The sequence below is a fragment of the Toxorhynchites rutilus genome, chromosome 2, assembly GCF_029784135.1.
Source record: "Toxorhynchites rutilus septentrionalis strain SRP chromosome 2, ASM2978413v1, whole genome shotgun sequence".
Lineage (NCBI taxonomy): Eukaryota > Metazoa > Arthropoda > Insecta > Diptera > Culicidae > Toxorhynchites > Toxorhynchites rutilus.
The window spans coordinates 216,086,401-216,104,498 of record NC_073745.1 but is presented as its reverse complement, the minus strand read 5'-3'; the positions used below and the strand labels follow the sequence as shown (position 1 = coordinate 216,104,498).

The window sequence follows — 18,098 nt, the reverse complement described above, 5'->3', positions numbered from 1 at the left end:
AATATGTAACCGATTACTCGCGGTTGGCTCGAGGTTAGTATTACAAGTGTTTTCGTAATTGGGATGTTGCTGTCTCCAATGCTCTGTACGTGTGCCCGACACGGGATACTTCCTATTGGGATGCAGCTGACCATTAATCAGCAACGCCCCCCTAGTCTGTACCTCATATCTAGCGTGGTGCGTCTTTCTCGACTCGAGGAATCCAGGATAGAATGGTCACTAGCCGGCGCAATCATCAGTTCGTGTAGAGTTGTCATGATCGGTACAACCTTTGGCTCTTGTTGAATGATCAGTGGACTGCACAACCTTTGGCCCGTGTGTCTGTAAAGAGTGTGTGTATGTATTGCCGCGACTAAGTAAAAGTTTATCGATCGGATAGGAGGGATATGAAACGGGGACACAACGAAGGAAACATCATTAAACGTTGACATCGGCGTTTCTGAGGAACAGGTATAGATGAAGCAGAAGATCAGGATCACGGCTACCTAAGATATCCCGGACGGGGATATCCGATTGTCTGCCTTTTGCTCTCAGTGCTCTAGAGAGCTGAGAGCGAGCAGCATGGAACCGGATACACGACCGCATGGAACCGGATGCTAGGGACGTTGACAATGAAGATATTCAAGATGTGGCCTCGCATCCTCAGTCTATCTACTCTTTCGTTGATTGGCCACCAGCCAATATCCCCCGTTTCGATTAAAGCTCGTTTGTGTTGTCGCAACTCTCCTTGAAACGATCGCACCATCGAAACTTTCCAGCACATTTCCTACAGCACTACGATGTTGAAATTGCGGGCCCTCTTCTTCTTGAATGGCGTTCACGTTCCTGTGGAACTTTTGCCGTCTCAACCTATGCATTAACTAGCGTCATTTAGTAATACTAAGTTGAGATTTCTTCAGCCAAATAACACGCCTTGAATGTATTCCGACGGGCAAGCTCTAGAATACGCGTGACCACAGTGCAAGTCGAAGGAAATTTCTCTGACGAAAAATCCCTTCGACCAGAACGGGAATTGAACTCGAACACCCGGCATGATAATGTGAGATGCTAACCACTCGGCCACGGGTGCACGGGTGCACGGGTGCGGGCCCTCAATATTCCCCAAAGAATACTACTCATGTACTCGTGAGAAAGTTGAAAGACTTGCAGTTCCATGTCTAGAGTTTCCAATCTCTAGTCCGTATTCTATGCGTGTGTCTAGTTCAATTGTCCTGTATCGAATTTCTTAGTGAATTTTCCTGTGCATTTCACTTTTACGGATGGTTTTCACCAGCCCCCAATCTTGCCGAAGGACCATCGTGCACAGCTTTTTTTAGAGACCGCGCTGGCACGTCTCGTATCTGATTGAAGTATAATGTACAGCAAATCAATGAACTATTTAGAAAAAATTACATTCTTAATACACCGTTTGAAATCTCACTAAAATATTGAATTTATTATTAAAAATTAAAAATCTTTTAATAGGAAAACTTTTTCAATTTAACAAAGTTTGAGGTCTAAATATGAATTTTTAAAAATTTATGAAATTTCAATACTCTGCGAAACAGTAATCTTTTAAGAAAAATAATATAAAAAATGGAATTTACATGCGATTTTACATTAAAAACTATATGAAGCATCCTAGGTACACCTAGATATATCCTAGGTATCGCAGGACTAACCGTTCTCGATATATAAAAAGTTTTAAAAATTGGAAATAATGTTTGTGAAATTTGTCGGAACCTTAATTGTAATATCCATATTTTCTATTATTTCACGAACGTGATTTTCATTATCTAAATTTATAAAATTTAAATTTTATCATTTTTTTCAAAAAATTATTCTTTATGTTTTATTCTGCAAAAATGGTTACATATTCAATATTCAAAGTATTGCCCATCGCTAGTCACAACTTTTTCCCATCTTTCTGGCAATCACGGATCCCTTTGCGGAAATAATCGGCCGGTTTGTCGGCTAACCACGAGTCGATCCATTTTACTGACTTCATCAAAATTTGAGAAGTGCTGGTCAACCAGGCCATGTTGCATCGATCGAGCAATGTCTGGAGAACACGGCAGTAGGATAGGACCTCCCATCTCAGCGTTTCCAATTATGTTTTGACCAGTTTCGCGACATGCGGCCGAGCATTGTCGTGCTGCAAAAAAACATTATCGTGTCTTTACTCGTATTGTGGCCGTTTTTCCTTCAGTGCACAGCTTAAATGCATCAATAGTCGTCGGTATAACCTTCTGGTCTGGCATAACCTTTTGGTCGAGAATATTCCGCGCGGCCGTCGATGTTGATGCATGGCCGGGGTATCCATACATTGCCCGAAGTTTAGAATTGTCGTAATGAACCCACTTTACATCGCCAGTAACGATTCGATGCAGGAGTTACAGGAGGGTTGTATCTGAGACACGACCGCATAGTTGACGTAGGATTCCGTTAGACTATCTGTTGATTTTGGATATGTTTGAAGAACTCTTTGTTAATGATTTGGTGGCCCTGGAAAGGGCCGTTTTTTTTGGTTGTTGGGTATTGTTTGTTCACTCCCTCAGTGTTTACAACCGAGTGATGATGACAAAAGAATGGTAGTTAGTCGTTAGATGGTGCATATCAAAACTGCTCTCTGTTACCCTAGACAAGATGCCTCCTGTGTGATATATGGATGAAATAAAGAAAAAAAAACTCATCAATGTTATATAAGATAATTATCAGTACTGAACACAATTATCAATTTTCATCATCAGTAAAAACATGTTACTTTAATATATAAAACATATTTGAAATGGAAAAGGTATTTTTTAGATGGTTAGATGGTGCATATCAAAACTGCCCTCTGTTACCCTAGACGAGATGCCTCCTGTGTGATATATGGATGAAATAAAAAAAAAACTCATCAATGTTATATAAGATAATTATCAGTACTGAACACAATTATCAGTTTTCATCATCAGTAAAAACATGTTACTTTAATATATAAAACATATTTGAAATGGAAAAGGTATTTTTTTGTTTATTATTTTTACTTTCTGAGTGTTTATTCAACCGAACGCGAATTTTAATTGGACTAACAACACCTAATACTATATGTAGAGCATATGAGAAATTATTTTTCAAATATTTCTTCACTTTTCCAACTTTCCAATAAATCGTTTCATATATCAAGTAATTTTTAACACAACTGCTACCATATACATTTTTACACATGCAGTTGTGCTAAATTTTTCACAATACACGAAGCGACTAGCATTGAAGCTCCAAATCTAAATTTTATTTGCTAAAATTAATCGTAGAGATGTGTCATCCGCTCATGAGCTGTTCCGAAGAATCGACTCTTTGAAGTGAGTTGACGCGGAACAGCTCGCAAAAAAAACAAACAGCTCTTCAGCTCACTTCGATAATGATGCAGGAGGGAAAAGAGCTGTAGAGTTGCAGAGAGTGTGTGAATTGTAACATTCAAATGAAGTGAACGCCTCTCGCTCTTCGTGTTATGAAATCAGTTCAGTTTCATTTGTTCCCCGTCTTTTCAACTTTTATATTCCCGTTGACGGCATTGAACTTTGTTTACTAGTTTAGGGGGTGCCAAAGATAATAAATAACTTTCAGGCAGAATGAACACGTTTCTAAAATTGAAATTATGAATGAAAATCAACTTCTGTGTATCAAGTTAGTATTCTATTTAAATGAAAAACACTTTGTTTATGGGCGGTGAAAAAATCTGGCAAGAAAATTGTTTTTGAAAACAGCTTTATATTATGATGAAAAGTCTCAGTAAAAATGTCTGAAATGTATAGATAAATGGTTAAATTAGAGTCAGGAATACGTGTTTCGAGTAATTTAATAACATGGTGTGAAAAGTTTCATTCAAATTTAAAACATTTTAAAACTTGCTCCGTGCCTTCTAATCTGATAGAGATTACACTATCGAGTTCGGGACCCAAATTGAAAGTCGCCACCAGAAGTCGACAGTGACATCTGAGCTGAAGAACTGTTCATAAAGAACAGCTCTTTTAGATGAACAGAGCTGATCTGAGTTGTTCATCATGATCATGGTTTGTGCGCCTCTAATTAATCGTATCACTCACCTTACTTACAATATAAAAATGCCCCCGACTTGCATATATTTGCAATGCCGATTTCCCCCGAGCACCTTGGTTTTGATGTCCTCTGTTAGGGAACACATTTCGGTGGGAACAAAAGCTCTTCCTACTTTCATGTATTTGCAATGTCGATTTCCCCCAGGCAACTTGGTTTTGATGTCTATGTTAGGGAACCGCCGCATGTGCCGTCAATTTCGACTAATCAGAAGCGGGTATTTCCGTTAGGATAGGGGTTTATATTTTTCAATTGTTCGATGGTTAGCTTCATGATATATATTATTTTATTCAATATTAACAATTGTTATGGAGTGCCGAAATCGATTGACGCAAAAATTTCATCAATCCATCATGAAATGACTGAGCAATAGGCATCTGAAATTGGACAATTTTCACGATTTTCGATTTTTTATTTGTACCCCAATATGTTACCGAAAGACGTAATCCTACGTCAAAAACCCTTTCTTTTATGCCGTTGGAGCAGTTGTTCGCACGTGAAAAACGGCGTTCGACGTCTCGTGGCTTCAATTCATACGGCACCCAATGTCCTATATTTCGGATCATTCCCATTGCTTTCAAACGATCGGATATGGTTTGCTGAGCTACTCCAAGTGTATCTGCAAATTCTTGTTGTTGGTCGAGTAAAGCCTCCAATTCTTCATCTTCAAACTTTTTTGGCGGTTCGGAACGTTCTTCGTCTTCCAAGTCAAAATTACCACTTTTAAACCGTGCAAATCACGTCTGACACGTTCGCTCAGTTGGAGCATGGTCACTATAAACTTCCATCAAAATGCCATGACTTTCCACAGCTTTCTCCTTCATATTGAAGTAATGAAGTAACACTCCCCGCAAAAACCCTCCCGTTGGTACAAAATTCGACATATTCGAAGTGGCAAAAACCTATGTTGTTTACGCTTCAACTTTTTGACATATACTGAAAACGACGCGCAATGACACAGTATCTTTCCAACGAATGTCTGGAAATTTGTTTCACTGGAATAATAATCAAGTTACGCCATCTGTTGTAAAACCGAAGAAACTTGCGGTACACCTAATAATTTCATTATTTTGCTAAATACAGCCGTATCTCTTTTTAATCGAGCACTCATGACACTACTACGTGAACATGTTCCTCGACCAAAACCGAAGCCTAAGCCAGCATGGTCGAATGCACGACTTCGCCGACTCAAACGCTGCAGATCTGCTGCGTTGAAAAAATATTCTCGTACACATGAGTCACTTGCTAAACGTGATTTTTGTGGTGCCAGTCGTCGATACAGGAACTATAACCGGTACCTCTATTCTAACTATGTTTCGCGAAGACAACGTGATTTGAAACGAAATCCTAAATGTTTCTGGTCATTCGTTAACGAAAAACGCAATGAAATCGGACTTCCAGCGACCCTGAGGAAATTTGCAATCTTGTCGCTATACATTTTTCGAGTGTCTTTGCCGTTGGCAATACGTCTATTCAGCAAGTAAATGAAGTCTTGAAAAATGTTCCTGAAAACGTATGTGACATAAAGTCTACTGCCATAAAACAATTGAAAAAGTCAGTGACGCCGGGGTCTGATGGGATATCTTCGATTATACTGAAAAATTGTGCTACCTATCTTTCTGAACCGCTACAGATGATCATTAATCAATCGCTTCTTCAGAAAACATTTCCCGAGTGCTGGAAGGAGTCCTTCATTTTTTTTCTGTATTCAAGAAAGGAAACAATAACTATCGTGGAATTACTTCTCTTTGTGCCGGATCGAAACTCTTCGAGATCCTAATTGGTGACTTATTACAAAAACGTTTTGCGCACTACATATCAACAGATCAGCATGGATCCTTTCCTGGTCGCTCAATCAACACAAACTTTGTGGAGTTCAGTTCCTTCTGTCTGAATCGTATGGAGGATGGAGCACAAGTTGATACCGTGTACACCGACATCAAAGCAGCATTCGATCGGGTTGACCACTCCATACTGATTGCAAAATTCAAACGTTTGGGTGCCTCTGATGTTTTCGTCCGATGGTTGGAATCCTTCCTCGTAGACCGCTCACTCTCTGTGAAATTACAACCGTTCTCGTGATTTTCAGAGTAGAGGAAAAGGGGAGGGGGGGAATTTGAACCACCTAAGCAAATCGCCTAATATTTCCAAAGATCTTAATAAAAAATGTCACATGTATTCTGAGCCACACTTGTTTTCTCTCAATCAATAATGTTTAATCATTATATCAAGCTTCAAAATACTAAATATATCATAAAATAAAAGAGATGATTTTTGGAAATAAAAATTTGATGTGTGGTGATTTGGTCCAGTGTGTGCTTCATCGAAAAAAACATACTTATGTTTATGTAAAGTGTTTTGGAATAATGTTACAATCAGTAACAGTGTTCTGGAATCGATACCAGGTGTCAGATTCCAGACCAGAAAAATTGGATTGAAACCATCTCGAATTCTGTGCGGATCTTTTCACTGTTGTTCGAGCATTTTCAAACAATTTCAATGTTTGGTCAAATAAAATCCGTTTTTGATGGCCTGCGTTGCACTTTCAAGCTTCTCCTTCTTCCAACGTTATCTGCCCATCCTCTTTTTGTAATTCCATGGCATCTGGAATCATTTAGACCAAAGAAAAGCCTCGAACCTGTAGAACCAATTCACCCCACAGAAACATGTCCATGTCACCCCACACAATATACAAAAATAAAAATGCAATTAATTTCATTTATTGTTATCAAACATTCAGTTTCGCTGCATCAAATTGTTCCTCTTCTGTAAGCGAATAGAACTTTACTGCACAATACACGAAAAGTTTGTTTAATCAGCGGGAAAACCTTAAAACCTCGATCGGAAGACTCACATTTTTTGACAACCAAAGTGTTTGTTGTGTTCATGCTAACGTTTCCTTCCACCTGTCGAATTTTACCAAAGTTTATTTACGTTAGCTACATACGGTTTAACAATAAAAGAAGATGACATTATAAAAAATCCAAGTTGAGGCGTACTTTTTAAGATTAAGGGGTGGTCCAAATCACCCCGTATGTCCAACTCAACCCGTATTACCCTACATCACGCGTTCCGCAAGGAAGTAACGTTGGATCGCTACTCTTCTCGATTCACTACAACGATGTTTGTCTGATACTTCCCCCAGGATGCAGAATGGGAACAGCAAGAACAGCAAGGAATATTTTGAGGTCATCAGCGTACACTCAAAATATTCCTTGCTGTTCTTTCAGTTACCGATTGTTCCGAACTGCAGAAATTGATTAACGTTTTCCACGAATGGTGCACATGTAATATACTTAACGTCAGCGTTGCGAAGTGCGCAGTGATCACCTACAGTAAGAAGAAAACTCCGATACAATATGGCTATTCTATTAACCAGCAAAAAATTCAACGAGTGAAAGTAGTCAAAGATTTAGGTGTCCTTTTGGATAGTGAACTTACCTTCCAGACTCACTACAGTAATATCATCGCTAAAGCGAACAAAAATCTGGGATTCATAATGAAAATCGCTATGAACTTTCGTGATCCGTACTGCTTAAGACCCCTCTTCTATGCACTCGTCCGCGGCACAAAAACGAGAGTGGTTGTCTGGAGTATTGGTCCGATATTGGATATTTGGTCCGTTCGGATTGAGTTTGTTCAGAGGAAATTTATCAGGTTTGCGCTTCGGAATCTTCCTTGGAGAGACCCGATGGCGCTTCCTCCATATGAAAGTCAATGAAGCTGCTGAACATGGACACACTGGCTAAAAGAAGAGATGATATGCGCGCGATCTTCGTTGGAAAACTGCTTCTTGGGACAATCGACGCTCTTAAAATTCTAGCTAAACTAAATGTGAATGTGACTTCGAGGTTTCTCCGTTCTACGACTTTTCTTTGTATTCCTTTCCACCGGACAGTTTACGGACAAAACGAATCAATTTGTGCTATGTGTTATATGTTTAATTCTGTTTTTCATTTGTTCGACTTCAATATTAATTGTGAAACTTGCAAGAATCGCTTGCGTAATCGAGATTTAGTGTAGTTTAGTACCTAATCATATTGTAACATTTTATCATGTAGACCATGTCGTCAGATGATTTTGTTAATAATAAATAAAAAGAGTAATAATTTTTATCCTGAAAATGCCGAAATATAGAGGAGAAATATGGTATGCCACGTTTCTCAACAAAATCATATAAATCGAGTCATTGTTCACTAACCATTCATAAAGGGTCACTTTACCCGCTGTGGTAGAAATAGGTATACATCATCGGTAGGTTTAGTGTTAAAAGGCACATTAACATCTATTAGGCTGTCAAAAAAGTCCTGCGGTATTTCCGCTAGGTGTCGTTGTAAGCGCGTAGTTTTAGTTGTATTCATTGTATCGAGTCATACTATAGCTTGTTGGAAATGTATTTTTGTGCGCTATAATATAGTCCTTGACAGTGTTTTGTTTGGTTAAGTCGTTCGTGAGTTAGTGTTCGTGAGTGTCGCAAATATGGAGCAAAATAAAGAGAAAATCCGACATACTTTACAGTACTACTATGACAAAGGCAAAAATGCATCTCAAGCTGCCAATAAAATTTGTGCAGTTTATGGACCCGATACAGTTTCCATTTCCACCGCACAACGATGGTTTCAACGTTTTCGTTCTGGTGTAGAGGTCGTCGAAGATGCGCCACGCTCCGGAAGGCCTGTCGTCGAAAATTGCGACAAAATCGCTGAATTAGCCGAGAAAGACCGGCATAGTAGCAGCCGTAGCATCGGCCAAGAGCTGGGGATAAGTCATCAAACCGTTTTTAACCATTTGAAGAAGCTTGGATTCACAAAGAAGCTCGATGCATGGGTGACACACACGTTGACGCAAAAAAAACATCTTTGACCGTATCGACGCATGTGAATCGCTGCTGAATCGCAACAAAATCGACCCGTTTCTGAAGCGAATGGTAACTAGCGATGAAAAGTGGGTCACTTACGACAACGTGAAGCGCAAACGGTCGTGGTCGAAGCCCGCTGAAGCGGCTCAGAAGACCAGGAAGATTCTGCTGTGTGTTTGGTGGGATTATCAAGAAATAATCTATTATGAGCTGCTTCCCTATGGCCAAACGCACAATTCGGACCTGTACTGCCAACAACTGGACCGCTTGAAGGTAGCACTCATGAAGAAGAGGCCATCTTTGATAAACAGAGGCCGCATTGTCTTCCATCAGGACAACGCCAGACCACACACTTCTTTGGTGACGCGCCAGAAGCTCCGGGAGCTCGGATGGGAGGTTCTTTTGCATCCGCCGTATAGTCCGGACCTTGCACCAAGTGACTACCACCTGTTTCTGTCCATGGCGAACGACTAGGTAGTCAGAAGTTAGCCACAAAAGAGGCCTATGACAATTGGCTGTCCGAGTTTTTTGCCAATAAGGAAGCGAGTCATCGAACAAAACGGCGCATATTTGACTTAATTTTATGAACAAATGAAAATTCAAAACAAAATACCGCAGGACTTTTTTGACAGCCTAATATAATCAAAAACAGTTGTTCTCTGCATTTTCAGGCATACTCCGAATATTAATCGACTATCTGTGTGTAAGCGTCAGTTGTAAAAGCCCCTTGATGGAATTTTGGTCGGCAAAGTGTATAATAGCATTTAAATTAGTTAAAAAAATAATACTCTCATAATTCTCTACGATTTATTTATTTTTTACAGTTCAGAGTTAGTGATATGATTTCTGTGATTATTTTGTGGTTTTCGTTACCTTTCTCACAAATTTCGCTTTAATTGTTAAGACGTGTTTGAAATTAAATTGCTGCGATAGTAAAAGAGGAAGCAGTTTGATGTCAAAGCTCAAATCAAAGAGCAGATTTGGATGTTTGATAAAGACATCAAAGTTCATCATATTTCTTTCTGCCAAAAACTCACAATGAGGATACATATTTCAGCCGTATCTGGTGACATGTGCTCATTTCCGTACGCACGCCCACATTTTACGGAAAATTGTGAAGGCTTTTTATCAGCTCTCGCCAAAATTTGAATCACAACAAGAAGTCATTTTCGAAGAACACGCGTAAAAATGAACGAGAGCCACCCAGCTACCATGACAATAATTCATCATTCATTCATTTTTTAATAATTATATTCATGTTTTCATGGTCATTATTCGTCAAACTGTAGAATATTGCCAACTATAATTTAAAAAAAAAATGAATGAAAATAAAAATCAGGATAAATCAGGATAGCTCATATTGAGTTGTCCGAAAAGTTAATGGCGATTTTTGGAAAAACAAAAACAGGATTTTCAATCAAAGCACTAAAATTTAATTTTATATCCATGGCATCTTTCGCCATCTTTCACACAGCTTAAATATTCTATCCTCCCATAACATGTTTGCTTCCACGTCAAAAACTGCTGCGAGCCATATATGTGAGAAACAGGTTGCTTGATAGTAGCTCATAAAACAGAATCCATTCCAAATCCCACCAGAAACAGAGTATATCTTCCTTCGGGCGAAGACCGGATATGTAAGAGAATTATTAAGCATTGTATAAATCCTCGCATAAACGGAAATGCTAGTGTTTCGCCTGACTTTTTGATCGTTTATATTTTTTCCGTAAAACCTATAGTATCACTGCAGTCAATTGCAGAGAAATCAATATTCAAATTTTCACTGAACTCATCATTCATGCTTTGGAATAAATCTTTACTCAACAAATGAGGAAAGCATATCAGCAGTAGAAGACTTGTTGAATTTTTCCTAATTTTTATGATATTTAATACGGTTATAGATATATCTACCATAGTCCCATCATTAAAGTTTATTCTTCTTTGAATCAGATGAACAAATTACATAGAAAATCTCTTTATATCGACTCTTTCAAAAATTTTCTCTTGAGTAATTTTACACTCTGAAACGTATTCCTACATTAATAACTCTGGGGATACATCTACATACACATTATCCTCAATAAAGCAATGTTGTTCCTCAAATTTAATCTTGTTGTAATTTCATAAAGTCGTCAGACAATCTGGTTTCATTAAATTTTCTAGCACGGTTTTTGGGAAGCCACGAAACAATTGAGGGTAGAGATAAAAAAAGTTAAGTAAAAAGTTTAACTTGATGTGAGATATATACAGGGTTGTCCAACTTTAAATTCCGAAAGTAAATTGAAATAAAACACACTTAGAATTCGAATTTCGATGAAACTTTTATTTAAAATTAAAGTTTGGTTTATGCCATTATGTGTGAAATACAACATCATTCAAATGTCCACCTAGGGCTTCCTCGCATACCTTGATCCGGAACAGGTAATTTTCGATGACTTTTCGGCACATATGGGGTGGTATCTCGGTCATAACTTCACGAATGTTGTCTTTCAAATGTTCAAGACCTTGCGGAGAGTTGGCATAGACACGGTCTTTCGCATAAATCTAGCGGGTTCAAATCGCATGATCTGGACGGCCAATTGGCATCACCAAAACGCGAAATTATGCGTCCCTCAAATTTCGTTCGCAATATGGCCATGTTCGGTCGTGTTGTGTGGCACGTGGCGCCGTCCTGCTGAAACCACATGTCATCCGTATTCATATCTTCAATTTGTGGCAAAAAAAATCGGTTAACATGCGGCCATAGCGCTCACCATTCACAGTTACCGTCTCGTCGTCCTCATTTTCAAAGAAATACGGCCCGATGACTCCACCAGACCATAATGCGCACCAAACAGTGAATTTTGGCGGATGCAATGGCCTCTCAACAATCACGTGTGGATTTTCTGAGCCCCATATACGGAAATTTTGGGTGTTCACATAGCCACCGAGCTCGAAATGTGCCTCATCGCTGAAGAAAATTTGATGCGAAAATTCAGCATTTTGCTGCTATTGTTCGTTCACCCAATCGACGTATGCCCGGCGCATTCCATGGTCACCACGCTCTAATTTTTGTACCAGTTGAACTTTATATGGATGTAGGTGCAAGTCCAAATGCAAAATTCGCCACAATGATGTGTTTGACAAGCCCAATTGCTGAGCACGCCGTGGAATCGAAACATTCGGGCCATCCTCCACATTGGCAGCAACAGCAGTAATATTTTCGGCCGAACGCACATTACGATGATGCACAGGTTTCGCAATATCCGCTACGGATCCAGTTTGTTCGAATTTACGCACTACATTAGCGATTGTGTGCTCTGTAGGCCGTCCATGACGACCAAAATCCGTCCGTAATGCTCGAAAAACATTTGCCGGTTTTTCATCATTTTTATAGTATAATTTAACAAAATTAACACGTTGTGCGATGCTAAAACGATCCATATTGTAAAATGGCAGACATTCAACTTACGATATGACGCTTTGGTTGACAGCTATGTCAAACGGTTGTCAGCGCATAACGCATACAGACATGAAGGCTGTGTGCCCAAATTGGAAAACCCTGTACAAGTGCGAACCGGAGAACTATCATGACAGAAAACGTTGGCATGGAAACCACTATATTTATTACGAATAATGTGAAGAGTACAAAAATCAGGGAAAATCAGGATCAGTTCAGAAAAATCAGGACAAATTGAGTGTTTGTCAGGATATTAAGGAGCGTGCTAAAAAGTGTGGGAGGTTCTGAAAAATCAGGAAGGTTGGCATCTCTGAGTGTACCAACTAAAATATACAAACCATATTTGGGATGCTCTGAAATATAAATGTTTCGAATAGAGTAGTTTTTAAATAAGTTTTCTTGAGAAAGCATATACTTTTTCCTAAAAGGCCAGTCGACTATCATAAACTTTCATACTTTTATAATAATTCAATAATGTTGCAGTGAAAATTGTGATTCGGGTAGCCTTCAGTGTTCTTTTTTTTTGGGAAGGAAAACATCGGAGAGGGTCTGCCCAGCAACCGGTTAATTTAGGACCGAATTGCTCTGTGTGAACTGTGTGAAACACATACACGATGTTTTGATGTGGATTTTTGAAGGAAACTGAGGAGTTATATTGAGAATTTGACGGGCAATGTTACTGATAAAAAGAAATTAAATTACAGAAAACAGTCGCGGCTACCAATAAAATCAAATTTTCATTTAAGGCTATGGTAAACATAATTTAAAGTGACCAGATCGTCAGAGGTCTAACACGGGACACAAAAAACAAAACGTTATGTATATACCTTATGTGAACATAAACCATAGTTTAGCGAGTCTAAACTGATCAGTTTTATTTCTTTCTGAGTATCGGCACTCAGTTGTGATTTTTCGGTGGTTTAGATTTTGTTTACGCCCGAAAATCACTCGCTCAATCAGAGCATTTATGGCAAGCACGATTCAAATTCTACAATTTTCTTCAAATTACCGAATGGAATGCTCGAACATTCCAATTCATTTTTCATCGATTTTAGTGTTAACGTATGCATGGACTAATTTCGGATGGCGATGAAAGATAATTTATAGGAACAAAATCTTACATTTATTAAGTCTACAACAAAAATGACTCAAGGTTGTTGATTCGCAGCAGCAGCACTGTCAAGCAACTTAATGATTTTTCCATACTGCAAGCTTCACCCCACAGCGAAGGAGTTGGACATCCTGAGGCACTTTAGTAGCTTGGGGTGTTGGTGAAAAACTTCTTTCCGGCGAAAGAAGTGAAAAACTTCTTTTCATACTCATAATGAAAGACGAGACGTACTTGATGCTAGAATTCAACGAATGGCAGGGAACTGGGTACTTTACGTTCCCCATGTAAGCAATGACGTCGAATATATCATTCACATCAAGTTCTCGAAGAAGGTCCTTCTTTGACAGACGTGAAGGGAATGTCCAAGCCGCTCTGCTTCCGAGTCATATGGTTGGGAAGGTGATGTGGTCTTTATGCCTGGTATCGACTCATTATACCAAAAGATCACTGGAAGATGGATCGACTGGAGATAAACATTGTCGCGATGAACACCAACCTTCCCAACATTCCCCAGCTGCGCCCGATAGAAAACTTTTGGGTAAATGGCCAAAATCGAGAGACAGACGACCACCAAAGCCACAAAAAGATAAAATAACACGCCGATAAACATCTTTTCATCGGCCATGGTTCAAGTTCCGGCCAACTTCCGTAAGACCGCCCAGCGCTTCATTTACGATACTTCATCCATCAACTCTGCCTCTTCCCGTCGAGTATACACTAGTTCTTCCGGCTTTTTTTAAAACGTTAAGCTCTGACCGAGCTAGGGGACCAAAGATGAACTTTTCGTCTGACTCACGTTGGTCCCTGCGGATCAATAGGGGACTTTTATAAAAATCATTTTCCAATTTTGTTGCTGTCGCTTCTATTTGACACTCTCTAAACAAAAAACCCAGTGTCGGTGCGATGAAACCAGCTCAACGTATTAATCTTTGGATGCATTAGAAGCGTTCTTGAACAGTCTGCCAAATAAAAGTTTTTTTTGAGGTTCATCCATTTAAGAAAATCAACATGATCAAATTGTGATATTGAAATATATTGATATCGCGGGACATTTTCGTTTCTTTTGCCAAATGCGGGACGTTTCGCGGGACGGAATCTTACGCGGGACATTTTGTTGAAATGCGGGACTGTCCCGCGGACGTCTGGTCAGTTTAACATAATTAAACTAGATTATTGTTACCCCGAAAGCAAAGCAATATTGTGATTGATCATATTGATCATATATAGGAAAAAATATGAAAGAATGTCCACGTGGCCAATGGGGGTGACCCAGGCCACGCCTGTCCACGGAGGGAGAGTCTAAAATCATGCTTTTTCTGTCCACGTGGTATGTTGACAACCCCTAATAGAAATTGTGATTTTAGGTACAAACTTTGAAAAAATACGAGAAGGTTGCGTCAAATTGGGCAGTTAAGCAGCAGAAAAGCGTCCTGAATTGGTGTGTTGCCGTTGGAGTAAGTATAAGTATGACGAATTATTTGATTTTTTTTTTATATTTGATTTCATTATAAAGATTTTATTAATTGTAAATAGATAACATAAAAAATGCACTCTTTTCTTAATATCTCTCGAACAAAAATTTTAAACCGATTCCAGCAGCAGTGCGATACCTTGTCCCCCTCCAATACAGGCAGATCCAACAGCTCGCTTGAGGTTCTTACGCTTCAACTCATGCACCAAATGTCCCGTTATTCTCGATCCCGAAGCGCCCAGAGGGTGACCCAAAGCGATTGCTCCACCGTTCAAATTAAATTTGTTCATATCGATACCCAGTTCTTGCACGCAAGCCAAGGCTTGCGCTCCGAATGCTTCATTGATTTCGAACAGATCGATATCGTCCATCTTAAGTCCAGCCACCTTCAATACATTCTGGATAGCCGGTACCGGACCAATACCCATAATCTCTGGAGGCACTCCAACAGTACTGTAAGCGACTAACCGTGCCAATGGTGTAAGATTGTGCTGTTTGACGGCTTCCTCTGAAGCCAGAACAACAGCAGCTGCGCCATCACATATGCCCTGGAGATTAAAAAAAATCAATTTTTATGAGATTTTTAAATAGGGTGAACCTTACCGAAGCAGTACCCGCGGTGACCGCGCCATTTTTCTTGAACAAGGCTGGCAGTTTCGCCAGTCCTTCCAGAGTCGTTTGAGGACGAGGATGTTCATCGACGGCAAAATCAACTTCCTTTCCCTTCACCTTTAGCTTGATGGGTGTAATTTCAGTCTTGTAAACACCCGCATCGTTAGCCTTCTTCCACAACTGCTGGGAGCGGAGAGCAAACTCATCCACTTTTTCCCGTGCAATCTTATGTTTCTCCGCAAGATTTTCAGCCGTCAGTGCCATCGGCAGCTTGCAGAAGGAATCACTCAAGCCAACCTGGAAGATATATACATGTTTAACATTCTTGTGTTCAATGATCTGATCTACGCTTTCAGATAACACTTTGATAGAACTTTCAATTTTGTCAATCCATGAATCGGACTTGTTACTCTACAAGAGCATATTCCTTACCCATAGAGCATCTTCTAGCGCTGGGTTGACGCCGAGCGGAATTCCAAAACGGGTACCCCGAACCGTGTATGGTGTTTGGCTCATATTGTCCACCCCGCCGGTCAACGAAATCTTAGCTGCACCTAGCAGTATATCCTGGGCGCCATTAACGATCGACTGAAAACCTGATCCGCACAGGCGATTAACTCCAAGGGCAGGTTTCTCGATCGGGATGCCACAGTGCAACGATACGTGCCTCGGTAGAAAGGCGCCATCCGAAGACGACAGCACCAGAACTTGGCCAATGTTAACCGAATCCACCTGATCTGGTTTCAGACCGGCCGCATCCAAAGCGGCCTTAGCCGCCACTGTTTGCAGCTGTGTAGCATTCGTATTCTTGAAGGCTCCCCCAAACGTTCCGAAAGCTGTGCGCTTCGCGCTGACGATGAAAATCCCTGAAAATAAAGACATTTATTGAAAAACCGAACACTTACTGAATTCATCATAAATCAATACAAACGTGTAAATAACACCGTTTCAAATGAATAAATAAGGAAGCATACAAATGAACGATAAAGACGATACGAGATTCGTTCGCTTTCTAATCTTTGCCCGAGAAAGTATACTGGACTTTGACCGAACAACAACCATGACTTAGCGTATGTAACATGGTTCAAAGTTCAGCAACATTGTAAGCGTAATAACAAGTCTTATTCAGATCATAGTGTATACCATAAGATAGAGAAGACAGTTGAAATAACTTTAACGTTACATAAACTGATAAGATATCCGATTATAGCACTTATTAATCCACTGTTCACTGGACCCCAAGTGCCAACATACCTTTAGTTAGAGCTGCCATGTTTCGATACTAAGTTGTATAAATACAAAACATATAAAATATAAAATAAAAGGCCGTAGTTTACACTTTGGTAACTTCACAAGAAATCAAATATATTTGCTCTATAATCTCAAACGAAATATGAAACAAATAAAAGACACGACGAACACCACGGCCCGTATTGGAATGAAATCGCTTTACGCTTATGCTTTCGTGATACGTTTCACCGGCTCGATGAATCCCACGCATACAAACAGTTCGATACGAGAGGCTGGGGCGCCAGGGCAAAGCATAACAGTTAACTCATCTGAAAATCTAACGGTTAAATATAGGTTTTACGGAATCTTTCATTGTTTCTATGCAATTATTTCCCAATTTACAAGTCAATCTTTCCATCAATATTTTGTACATCAAATATTAACACGAAAACCAATTCACGTTCTAGTTCCAGTCCATATTTCAGCAACTTACACGATCAATATTTCTGACCATATCCCTCAATCAATATTTTTCAAAACTAAGCAGATTTTAAAAACTATAGGGTTATTCGGAAAGTTTATGTGGTCACTGATGATGATCGAGACGTTGTTCAGTATAATGCAACGCAACACGCCGTTTTTGAAGCATCGTGACGATTGAAGGGTCCATTGCACAATGGTCCAGGGAGGGCATTTAAATGGAAATCAGCATTTAGAGTTCGACAGTTGTCCACGCTTGTCCACGGAGAGGGGGGAGGGGGCCCACGTGGACAGGAAGATTTTTTTTAATATAACCACCTATACATTCAAAATTAAATTAAATAACACATATTCAAGAATTTCAAAACTCTCCGTATTTATCAATAAACGGGTTGAGCCGCCTGAGAGTGCTGTCCAGTAAAACGTTCATATTTTTTTCTCATATAATTGATCTTCTTTAGTGTTATCTGTATTATAAAAATATCTCACGTAAACTGTTAATGACCAAGCTATTTCCTATGATCGAACTTTTATAGTTACGGGGTATGCATAGACACTCATAGTTCAAAACTATAAAAATTAAATGATTCCATAATGATTGAGATTTATGATAAGCGTAAATGATTTTTCATCAAATACAATTTTCTATACACTTTGTCATATCTCGAGAACAGTTAGTCTTAGGATAATAATGTCTGTATAGTTTTTCAGTTTTGTTTTCCATTTTTTCAGAATTGTGTGTAAAATCATTTTTCCAAAGTATTTTAATTTCACCAATTTCCACTAGTCGTCAAAAAATTGAGAGGCTGTTCTGATAAAA

General features: G+C 39.3%; 1 protein-coding gene across 1 annotated transcript; it reads right to left on the bottom strand.

Moving 5' to 3' along the window:
* Positions 1-15,014: 15,014 nt before the first annotated feature.
* Positions 15,015-17,026, bottom strand: LOC129767481 (3-ketoacyl-CoA thiolase, mitochondrial). Its single transcript, XM_055768449.1, has 4 exons — positions 16,823-17,026; positions 16,001-16,434; positions 15,560-15,865; positions 15,015-15,504 (listed from the first exon to the last, which is right to left on the bottom strand). Exons 1-4 carry the CDS (start codon positions 16,839-16,841, stop codon positions 15,067-15,069), a joined length of 1,197 nt encoding a protein of 398 aa, XP_055624424.1. The 5' UTR covers positions 16,842-17,026; the 3' UTR covers positions 15,015-15,066.
* Positions 17,027-18,098: the final 1,072 nt, after the last annotated feature.

What these genes read in the sequence shown, in the direction of transcription:
- LOC129767481 (XM_055768449.1), bottom strand. An exon ending in CGCTAGAAGATGCTCTATGG is followed by an intron (nt 15,866 to 16,000) that starts GTAAGGAATATG and finishes TATATCTTCCAG; the next exon opens with GTTGGCTTGAGTGATTCCTT. An exon ending in TCACCGCGGGTACTGCTTCG is followed by an intron (nt 15,505 to 15,559) that starts GTAAGGTTCACC and finishes TTTAATCTCCAG; the next exon opens with GGCATATGTGATGGCGCAGC.